This window comes from Malania oleifera, chromosome 12 (genome assembly GCF_029873635.1).
Source record: "Malania oleifera isolate guangnan ecotype guangnan chromosome 12, ASM2987363v1, whole genome shotgun sequence".
NCBI lineage: Eukaryota > Viridiplantae > Streptophyta > Magnoliopsida > Santalales > Ximeniaceae > Malania > Malania oleifera.
This window is the reverse complement of record NC_080428.1, coordinates 35,651,333-35,663,635: the sequence shown is the minus strand read 5'-3', so window position 1 is coordinate 35,663,635 and position 12,303 is coordinate 35,651,333. Positions and strand designations below refer to the sequence as shown.

General features: G+C 34.9%; 1 protein-coding gene across 3 annotated transcripts in view; it reads right to left on the bottom strand.

The window, feature by feature from the left end:
- Positions 1-1,054: 1,054 nt before the first annotated feature.
- Positions 1,055-12,303, bottom strand: part of LOC131144360 (tobamovirus multiplication protein 1) — a 75,950-nt gene continuing 64,701 nt past the window's right edge. The window contains exons 12-13 of one of the 3 annotated variants that reach the window (XM_058092955.1): positions 2,557-2,723; positions 1,055-1,458 (exon numbers count right to left, since the gene is read on the bottom strand). In XM_058092955.1, the coding sequence (XP_057948938.1) occupies positions 1,435-1,458; positions 2,557-2,723 (191 nt within the window). In that variant the 3' untranslated portion in view covers positions 1,055-1,434. Of the gene's footprint in view, positions 1,514-2,556; positions 2,724-3,816; positions 3,892-12,303 lie in introns of those variants that run through there. The other 2 variants (XM_058092956.1, XM_058092958.1) reach the window with 2 other exon arrangements.

Genomic DNA, 12,303 nt, shown 5'->3' with positions numbered 1-12,303 from the left:
TTTTTTGGTCTTTTTACTTGTAAAGTGAAAGCTGGATAAAAGTGAAAATCAAGATATAAAATTGTTACTAGTACATTAAAAATTAAATGAAGTGACAATAGTAATTTTTGGAAATTGAATAGCACCTCCCTTTGTTTCAAACTTCCTAATTAATGATTTTCGTTTTTCTCGCTCTTTAAGATTATCTGCCCTTCTGCTTCTTTCAGTAGATTATTTTTTCTTGAAGATAAATGAATATATAATAATATACAATTTCCACATTAAGTCACATGATGTTTAGTGAAAAAAAAAAAAAAAAATCATCTTATAAAATTTCACAAACCTCTCCAGAAATCTGGCAAAAAGAGCGCAACCGTCCCTTTAAATTTGGCAATAAATAAATAAATAAATAAGTAAAACATATGAAGAAAATACCAACTATCAGGACAAGTTTAAGAAATTTATAAAATCTTATGTGAAGTTCATGCCTTTTTTGCTAAACTATAGAAGTTTGTGAAAAATTTTAGAAACCTCGAAGGTGTCTTATGTATAATAGTAAAATTTAAAGTTTTAATAACTAATGTTGCAATAAAAGTTTCCCATAAAATAGTGATAGATATTAAGATATTTATAAAAAAAAAAAAACTAAGTTTAAAATATAATTACAAGTACAATTATTATAATTAATTTATATTTTAGTGTAATATTTTTCAGTTTGCATCTTTCACATTTTAATTATTCTAATAATACTTTTATTTGATATTTTGATCCAAGGATAAAACATTTACTTCGTTTTAAGTTATGAGAATACTAACCACACAGAATGTCAACTTATAATTTATAATTCTACTTTTCTTATTTCTATAATTTTTGAGAAAGAGAAATTGCATTGTCGTACTATTAATTAGATAATCCCGGGGTTGAGAAATCAGCAGCAAGTGCCAATGCGTGTCTCCTCCTATGGCTAAAATTGAGGCATGAAAGGAAGGCCAATGCCTTGTTCCTCAAACCGCAGAAGCAGCCAAGAATGCACAAAGAAATACAAACCAATACATACGACTATACGAGGCAGGCATCAAGAAAAGCATTGGCCCATCAATTAGCACCAACTGATTCAATACAAAATATCAGAAATTACCTGATACCTGTATATAATAAGCATATACAAGATAACCCATTCCCCCATCCTTCCCCTTCCAAAAAGAACCAAAATAAAAAATAAAAAATAAACAAGAAAGAAACAAGGAAAAATACAAACGAAAACTCAGCTATACATATGCCTGGAATCTCAAAAACAAGATGATGGCAACCTTACGTCTTTAAGAAGCGATCTGCAGAGGATGTAATGCACCAGCTTCTTCTGAACTCATTACATTGTGAAAATCAAACTCGTGGGCAATATTTCCTCCAGTTTTTCAAATTTTGCAGAAGAGAGGCATCTGATCTGATTTGCAACTATATGGGACTCGCTCTCGATATCTGCAGTTATAAAGTCGATGTCACTGTGGTTCTCTCAACTCTCCTATCCAATCATCTGAATAGCAACCCTCAATCATTAAATAGAGGGGCAAAATACAACTCACAACAGAAAACAGCATATCACAAATATAATGCAGATGAAATTACTGGCAGTCATCAATTTACAAGAAAGCTGCATACAGAGAATTCTGTATAATATTATTCTAAAGGCCTTTTTTCTCTTAGAGGAGGTCATTTCTATTGCAACAAGTGTTGCATTAGCAAACTCATTGAACCGTTTTCAAATAATCCCAAAATTTGAACATTTACACAATGCATCTGACAAGTAACCTCTGTCCCAAAGTTCCACACAAACAACAAGAAGATAAAAGTCCCAAACCCCCTCTAGTGGGGCTGGCTAAGTTAAATCTTCATACCTTCTTTTACTAACAAAAAGTTGATTCAAATCTTACTAGAGAAAAAAAAAAAAAGAAAAAAAAGAAAAAAAAAAAAAGCAACAATCATTGCCTAATGTATTCATTCACCCCCTGAAACTAATGAATTGATAGGAATCTATTGATTCACATGAGTCCAAACCTATCTGGTCCAATCAGACCTGAATCACCTGATTAGTTTAAAACCTCAAAAGCAGCAGGGATTTTTTTTTCTTTTTGGTTAACACAATCGCCCTTCTCTATGTCGATTATATCAGAGAGGAGAAAACAAAACTTTAGGTCTTTTGATGCTTTCACAACATCAATCTTTACTCTTGGAGGAGTATGGTGTTTAGCCATTGAGAAGGGATAGAACACTGATCAGTTAAGGAGGTACTCTCGTTTTTCTTTGTTAAGATTCAAATGCCATTTTTTTTTAGCAGTTTGTTCAATTATTATTAGTGTTGTTTTTATTTATTCCTTAAAAAACATAAATCACAAATGGCATCATATTTCCCATTGTTAAAACAGATGCATCAAAGCAGCAAACATTTAAAAGTCACATAGTTCCAAGACCGACTGACTTGGGCTTGCAAGTAGGAATCAAATAACAAACAGGAGAAATAAAAAACACACACAAAAAACACAAAAACAAAAACAAAAACAAAAAATAGAGAACGCTGACCTGATTCTGAGAGCTTGTGGCAGCTGTCCAGCGCTGAGAGTGCTGCACTGGAGCAGAACTATCATGTATGAAAGCTATTGTTCTAGTCTCTTCTTGTAAGTCAGCTGAAACTGAGTGCGGTAGCTCTCTCATGACCCATAATACAAAAGCTGAGGGTACTGATGAACCTGGTAAAACAATGTGAACAATGTATAATTTATTACTTCTTCACAAAACAGTGAAAAATGCAAGAGAAGAAAACGTTAACCATAATTGCTTGAAGCACTAATTAAGGAAGCAATATCCACACTGTGCACAGATTTTTTCCGGTAAAGAAATAACCCTTTAAAAAGTCCAAGGGGCAAAAAAATCCAAGTAAATGAGCAATGCAAGGACCCTGTGAAAGCATCAAAGCAATCTCTTAACGCAAGACAATCCAGACAAGATATCAAAGGTGGGTCAAGAAGAGAAAATTAAGTCTGTCAAAAAAGAACATAAAAAGGGAAATTTAGTTTGTGCTCTGGGCATCTTCAAAAGTTACATTGTTCCTCTCCTTTCATAAACACCAAGGTGAATACAGAAATCACTCCTTTTTTCCCTCTTTTAACCAACCTTCCAATCAAATTCACCAGCCCTAGGCATGACCACTTAAATCGAAAGAACAACAACAACGAAAGATGTCACAAATCAAAGAAACCTGACAGTGAATCAGCAAATGATCAACCGATTCTCCATCCTTTTCACACTATATCTGGACTTTGTCATGATTGAATTAGCAAGCAACTGAATTGCTAAAAACAGGGTGGATATAAGAGTTATCTTCAAGAACAACCACAACAACCAAACCTTAAGTTTCATTAGGTGGGTAAGGACCATATCTATCTTCTAATCTTTGTAAAATTAAAAATTAAAATTAAAATCTAGTTTGTTTTGGTCGAGTGAGTATCATGCAATACTTTTATGTACTCAAATACCCCAAAGGAAAGACATCCAAGTAAATGATCAAAACCAAAAATAAAAGAAAATCCCAGGCATCCAGCTTTTTATTTAGAGAGGTAAAAACGAAGCAAGGCCACCTTTGGTAAGCAAAAACTGGAAAAGACCTAGCTCATTTGTGCTTATAATATAAATATTATTTATTAAAATTAAAAAATATTAAAAGGACAGTCTAGTGCAAGAGACTCTCACCGAAGCTAGGTGTTAATTTATTTTATATATATATATATATATATATATATCCAATCTCATTGAATATCTGCATAGCTCACTCCTTTGAAATACCTGTAACAAACACACCAAAGCGAGGCCAAGAAATGAATCTTCACTCCCAAACCAGCGAAAAACTTGACTTCTTCTCTGAAAAGATACAAGCATTACGTTCATTCCAACATAACTTCCACAGCATGGCAAAATAAGTGAATTTCCTTAGTGCTTCCCTGTCCTTTTTCCTTCCAAAACCCATCTTTCAGTCAAAGCAGTCAAGTTGGAGTTTATTTTTGGCATTACTAGGACACTATTAAAGAACCTGAATTTTGATTGCTTTGACTGGGCCCAACCATGATCAGATGGTGTCCAAATTTGATTAGCAAGTACGATTTAGATATACTTTTTATTGAATGGTGAAGATTCCTAACTGCATATGGACATGTCTGTGTAGACTCTTATAAGAGGGGCTGGTTCATTGGCTGATAGTTGCATTTTCCATATATTCACACACAGGTTCACAGGAATATTCTTATATGAGCTTATTGTAATCAACAATGCTATTATATATTTTGACATCCTATAATAAAATAAACATTTTTATTGTGCATCATAGGATGTTTTCCAAAGAATTATAACGCATGCACTATAAGAAGCTCAAATTTCTCCTGCAAGATTTTGATAAAATGATGCAAGGATAAAACACTAAAAAAATGTTTATGCCAAAGATTTTACTACTGAAAATTCTACAGTTCAAAACCACTAGTTCAAACTAATAAAAAAGATAAATTCAAATTTCATTTATAAAGTTTTGATTGAAGGAATTAACGATAAAAAAATAAATATACAAATATCTCTCTATGAATTCAACACTGCCATTCACAGATGTACTCATGCAAAAGGATTAATATTGTTCCCATTGAGGAAAGAAAAACATGAAATCTCATCTTATCCGTATCAAACTTAATTATTAAACTTCATTTGATCAAGAATAAACATTCAACCTTTAAAATAATAAAATAATTTAATTTTAAACATTTTTTTGCTGTTTACTTATGTAATACATGTGTTTTACTTGAACTCAATTTGCCATATTTACTATCTAATCTTGCCATGTATTAAAAGTTTTATGTACAATATATGACATTTTTATAAAATTAAATAACTGAAAATGATTAGAAAAAATACAGATGTGCAAGATGTGTGTTAGCTTAAAAAATGTAATATAACAACAATATGACAATATTACACTTTATCTATACATGCCTATCACATAATAAATTTATACACATGCACCCATGTCGATCAATAGCTTAATTATAAATATCTCTAATGTGTTCATTTTTCAAAATTGAAGTCTAAAAACTAAATAATTTCAATGCATCTACTCAATATTCTTCACTTGCAATTAGCCAATCACGTGTCATGCATGTGACCAATTTACTAATATGCGCAAAAAGAATGTAAACAGTAAAAATAAAACAAAAATTTGATTGTAGAAACTTTGCAGATGCATGGAGTTACATTTTGCAGAAACTTTACTGTCACTTAACATTTTGCAAATGAGTAAGTTAACTATTTTGGCTTAGACCACGAAGCTGGTCCACATTGAATTTACATGTGCATAATTATGAACCTTGCTTGAGGTCACTCAAAGTGCATGCGCCAAGCATTCATTAACGAGACACATGGCGGGGCAAGCGCGTCCTCCATGGTTGTTTGCATCACATTCCCTTTTTTTTCTCTCTCTCTCTCACCTTAACTATGTCTTACCACTACATTGGACCAACAATATATACCTAACAGGAGATTCTCTCGTCCAAGGACGACAATCCACACATGTTTGTTTCTCCCATATAAATAGATTGAACCATGCTTTAGTGCAGGTGTTTAGCCTTGGGGCTCTCTCTCTCTCTCTCTAAAATCTTTTCACCTGCTCCCTAATCACAAAATCCCTCCACTTCAGAGATTCCTTCCAAGGCTCCAACCAACATAAGCATTTCACCTACCACCCCTCATACTTGAGCTTCATACTTATTACCTAGTTCTCCTCTCCGGGTCTTCTTCCAAGGCCCAAATGAGCATGCATTTGAATTCCAAACTATACAATCTCAAATGATATTCAGTGAGAACAATAACAAAGACTGTACATCTATTAAAAAATTAAAGGCAACATTTAGGGAAAAGAAAGAGGAATTCACATACAATTTTCTTCAACTTAAAGAAAACCTCCGGGGGAAGCTTTGTCGTGTATGGTGCACACTAAAAAATAAAGGGACAAGTAGTAGGTATGCTGAGAACAATGAGGATCTGTATTGATGGGATGTGATTGGTGTACCTGTGTTTGGATTAAATGGGGAGGAACTAGGGAATTTCCAATTACAAAGATTTCAAGACATGTAGAAGACAAAATGCATAAAATGTTATTATGGTAATGTTAGGAGGAATAATGAAGAAAATGTTAAACTTGAGGTTGTCAAGAAGTACTTAGGAGTAGCAGATGCATTACCTTGGATTTACTATGCAAGGATAAGGAAAACTTGAAGATATGATAATATTAAAACATGTGAGTCAAAAAGGAGAAGTGCATCTTTCATTTATGTGATTATAGAACAGTTTCATAATTAAAAGGAAAAAAAAATTTTACAACTACAAGACCTATTGTGTTATATGGATCAAAATGTAATTAAGAAACAATATATCCAAAAAGTAAATGTAGCAAAATTAAAATGTTATGAAGGATTACGATATACTTTGAAGATGAAAGAATGAACACATATATAGTGAGGTAGGGATAGCACTTGAAAGAAAAGGGAAGAATGGCTAAAAGATGGCTTGAGCACTTGCAATGCAGACCAAATAGAAGTCCAGTGAGGAAGTGATTTAGTTGATGTTAGAGGATCTAGGAAGAAAAGAGGTAGCCCTAGAATGACTTGGACTTTGGCTTTAAAAAAAAGATTTTTGAAAGCACTCCAACTTGCTGAGATTACTGCCCTAGATCCTGCAAAAGGTAGAGAAGGGGATTCATATAGCTGACCCCACCTAATGGGGTGGTAATTTTTTAAAAAAATTTATTGGTAAGATTTCGACCTTTGATCTCCCTCATCCCACCTTAACCATTTACCACTATTAAGGCTTCATATAAATTGTTGACCCACAAATTAACAGCTTAAGCTTTTAGGTGATATAGTATTCTAACATGGTATCATAGTTGGTTACTAGGAGGTCCTGGGTTCTAGTTTAGTTTTTTGCATTTATTGTGTTGTGTTTGAAAAAATTATTATATTCTCTATAATGGTGTTTATCGTGTTTTTATCTCCCCACTTGCTGTTGGACAGCACATGCGGGGGGAGTGTTAAGGCTTGACTGCCATTATCTCCAAATCTTCAATTAACCCATTACTTTCTGTTTGTTCCACATAGAAAAGTGCCAACATGTTCATCAAGTAGGTACTGTAGAAGTTGGGGAACAGTACTGCGTAATGAGAGCTTTTGGCTCTTCCATCATCCTGAAAATGCACTGGATTAAATAACTCTTGTGGTAATCTGTTCAGGACAACCTGATTTATGTGGCATGGACCACTGAATGGACCACCGAAGGACCGCTGAAGCATTTCCAGCCTTATCCTTATATGTATTGTAATAGTCAAGTCAGCTTTATCTTTTTGTGTGTTGTCTTTACTTTATGTGTATTATCCTTGTCAGTTAGCTTTATATTTATTAAAAAGTGTGTAAAGGAGACAAAGAAACAGATTATGTCGGAAGCATATTCCAAGCTGCCATGGCATATTCCCTCGCTCCTCATCTATTTAAGGGAGGCTCTGGCCTCTGGCTAAGCAGAGCAAGTGAAAGTCAAGAATTCTCTTGTAAGAGTTCCATGTATTCCTCTTGTTCTTGTAAACCTTTCCCTTTAGATTAATGATATTTCTCTTAGTGTGTTCTTATTACATCTTGTTATCTTATTCCGCATTGATCCTACACTAAGTGCCCTATTCATATCAGAGCCATGGCAGCTTAAAGACTCCTTCGGATCCTCCATCACTCAAGGAATGATGCTTGAGTGATGGATCTCTTTGCCCACAACAGAGATGATTGTCTTGAACCTAGTATGCTGTGTGGTTGCCACACTTAGTGTGGATCCTCCACATTAGAACAGTGATGGATAAAAACCAGACTGTAGGATTCAATCAAATCTCCCCTTTTCTCTTGAAACCATTAGAGAATAAGACCTAAGGTACCCTTGACCTGTTGAAGGCCACGGAAGGCTATGTTTGGTCGGGCAGAGCTGGCATCTCTAATGACTGATAAAGAATAAGAAAGCTTTGATTGATTCTGTATTGTATTTAACAAGATTGGGCAAGATATCATTTCACTTTTAGGTTGTGAGGGAGGTTCTAATCTTGTCAATTAAGAAGTCATGTCTTCGAGAGCCATGTTAACCCCATCTCCTTCTCTTAGCTCTTCACCCATATCTTCATCTGTTGTAAGCATAGATCGCCATGATTATATGCATGAAGTAGATTATGTACCAGAAGAAAGCCTTATCCCCCAAACCAAGAGTCCTCAAATTACAAATCCATATTATGTCCATGACAAATCCAAATATCCCCCAAACATTCTAAAAAAGTTCACTGGCAAGACACCTGTACCCAAAGGTGTCAAGGAAGTCATTGAGGCTTCTCCCTTCGATTTGCACCAACTCTTAGCATCTGAAGAAGAACAGCTCGTGACTCTAGAGCTCGCCCTAGAGCTTCACAGAAAGTACCTTAATCAGGGATTCACTTATATTCATATTGGTGCTGTTAAGCTGTATCTTACCTTCCACGGAAGGAAAGGCCTCTTGGTCTGCTCCAGAATTGCTCTCCTTAACTCAACATTCTGTAAGTATGAGCATGTCTGCACTGCCACTATGCAAACAACACTAAATGCAGGGACAGTCAACTTCACTATCTTCCCCAACTTCAATTTGCATCTTTCCAACCCCAACATGAGAACTGCCCTTAAAGTCCATATCCAGATCATTGGAGCACCCCAGATCTCTACCTCCATAGTAGCTACCCTCCATCATCAGATGGTTTGTAGACTAGAACCATTCCTTTGATCTGGTTTCTCCTTGAGAAAATCAAGATGCTCTCCTTGTTAATTATAATACTTCTCTTGTCCCGAGCCATGTCCACATCCCAAGACAGCTATCGAGAGAAGAACTCCTAAAGCATCTTCCAGAAACATGGGTGACCTAGTACAAGCAACTTCAGCTGATTCCTAAGCCTATCATCTTCCATGATCCGGTCTACACAATTATGAAAAATGGCGATGTTCACATCTCCTTCCCAAAGGACCAAGAATCATCAACAGAGTCACCTCCCCAGCATGTCTTTCCGACCATGATGATCCAACCACAAACAAATTCATACCACTTTCAAAAGACCAAAGGAGCATTATTAGACCGTCAGCCACCTCTGTCAACCTGATCGATCCAAATTCCCTAGGATCTCTATGTTAGGGATTTATACTGAAACACATGCTTTATGTAATCAGTTTTAGTATTTATAAATAACTTCAATTATTCCATTTTAATGAGAATCTTTGTGAGCAATGTTTGTCTGACATTATTTATTTAATGATTATGCATGTGTGTCTTTTATTCTATATAGTAGGTGATCTAGTGTGCAGAGTACGGCTTATACACTGAAGATTAAATCATCAGTTCTTATAAAATATAAGTTTATTATTCACAATCTTCAATGAAATTGGACACACCATTGGTAGGACTGTAGCACAAGGTTTTAATAGGTCTATCTTGACTATTGGGAATGGTACAGTTCCAATTCCTTGTGCTAGTACACTGTGTGTATTGAACAAGACCATCTTGGGGTAATTGTTTTTATACTGACTATATAAAACAATTAATACCTCATGGTTATTATGAGTGCTTATGCTATTAATCCCAATATGATTATTGGACACGTGCATATAGTGTTCATTATTTTGATTCATAGAAGAGTGAGATTCTTTATGGGTCAAAATACTCAGTGAATTAGGTGATACCATTATGTGTATGGTGAACATTAATTATTGATGGAATCCACATCCAGGTATTGGAATTGATGATACCCCATCGAGGAAGCTTATAAGTTTTGATTGTGTCAAACCCTACAAGTGGATTTTGAATCCGACACATCAAATAAGTTAAATGGAAGGTCTTGAGGAATTAATATGTCAATTAATTAAATTATCAGTAATTTAATTTAAGAGACAGGTATCTGTAATCTTTACGTGGGGAGATAAATAAGCATTTAATAATAGGAACTCGAAATTTAATTTCAAATATGACAGGGAGTACAATTATAATTCTTTAGTGGTATGAATTATAATTAACATAATTAAGGATGAATTCGATTCGGATTAGGAATTCTTAATTACGTGGAAAGTCCTAATCATATTTGCCAAGAGGTCCCTGTTGTAGCCTATATACATGCATTCCATTCAGCAGCTAGGGGAGGACAAGCAAACTCTCACAAAGGCAGACGTTTTCGTGAGAGAAGAAAACTTTAGCAGCCTCTTACGGGCCCACTCTCTCAGGAGCAAGGCGTATTCAAGGAATACAGTAGAAGAATCCTAGTCATCTTCAAGAGCTCGTTTTCGTACTTGCAGATTCGGGATCAAACCAGACAAATCTTGCAGGTATAATCCTAATCACGTAATTAGGGATTGCATGATCTGAGTATTTTTTTTAGTTATCCGTATGCACTACAGTCAGATCTTAGGGCTATTCCGCAAGTCCCTTCAATTGGTATTAGAGCCTCGGTTGATACTGTATATGGTTAATAAAACCGTGTTCTTCGAAAATCGAATCAATGCATGCTTAGGGTAGAATGCGTGTATGTACTAACCTCTATTTTGCAGCGTTCTCTCCGACAATTATTATTACATGAATGTATATTTTGTGATTGCGATTGTTTATTACAAGATTCATAGCATGTAAACTTCGGTTATAGAGGCATAAGATTTTGTAATCTGATGCAGCTTCATCACACGAATGTGTGTTTTGTGATTACGATTGTTTATTATATTCATAGCATGTGAACTACGATTATGGAAGCATAGGATTTTGTCATCTGATGCAACTTCATCCGAGAAGGAAGCGCAGTTGCGACGTGTGCATAGCAGTGGCGAAAAATAGGAAAAACCCTAGAACAATGATGCAGTTTTTAGTTCGTTTTTTGAATTTGAATTTGAATTTGAACTTAAATTTGAATTTGAATTTGAATTTAAATTTACCTGGACCCCGTGACTTGACTGAGTAGGTCGAACCCCGCCGGGGGCGATGCCCCGGGGCCCCGCTGAACCCCGGCACTGCGTAATGGCAAATAAGGATTCATGGTGTTATGATGCAAGTTGCTTGACCATAATAGTCAGATATTTATTATATCATATTTCGTGTTTATATATGCTTGCTTGGCGTGTTTGTTGTTCTTGTGTTATGTCATTAGCATGTAAAATTTAAAATTTCAATGTTGGTTATGCATGTGCAACTAGAGAATAAAATTAATTCCCAAGTTATAATAGAAAATAAAAAATAAAAATTTGTATTATATTAAGGGAATTTGGAATCTTATTTGTTGCATGTAATTTAGTTACCAATATTGGAATATTATATTTATTTGAATATTAAACACGTGCGTGTTTGTATCCCTCACGAATTAAATAACTAAGTGAGTGAGGGAATTTATTACATATAAATCCCACGGTCTCCATCACTAGTTTGTAGGTGAAGTAATTAATTTTAATTTTATGTGATGATATTAGTATCCTCCTCCCCATTGGATGGAATTAATTACAGACTTACCAAGTATAAACACTAGTAATTGTTAGTATTGGGCCACACCTCTCCATCTAGGGATTTACTACGGGACAATAGGTCTAGTATTATGTGATGGTATACACTTAGCTATGCATAATAGTATCCTCACCATCTGAGTCACTGCTATTGTTTATAGGACCAGAGCTAAGTCAGTAGTTTAATTTTTCTTGGCATAGTTACTTTCCTAGATAGTAAAATTAATAGGTCTTCACCTGTCTACACAAATGTTGAATAGTAGGCGACCTCTGATCGAGGTATACTACTCACACTGTGCTAGGTTGCTTACAGATTCTTTAAAAGAATATATTGGTAGAGGAAACCATATTCTTTTAATTGAGTTAAAAGTTTATTATTGCTCATCATATTTTGTTATAATATGTGATTCTCAGGATTAAAATGGCTTTCAATCCCTTGACTGTTATTCTCAAAGAAAACAAACTAGTTGGACCTAATTATATTGACTGAAAAAGGAAATTAGATATTGTACTGACTGCATAAGAGTACAAGTATATGCTCGTAGAGGTATGTCCACAGAAACCTGGTGAAGGGGCAAGTGATGAGGAAACCCAGGCTTACCAGAAGTGGATTAAGGCTGATGAGATGGCGCGGTGTTACATTTTGGCATCTATGTCGAATATTCTGCAACATTAATATCAGTCTATGCCTTCTGCCTATGATATAATGCAGAACCTCAAAGAAATG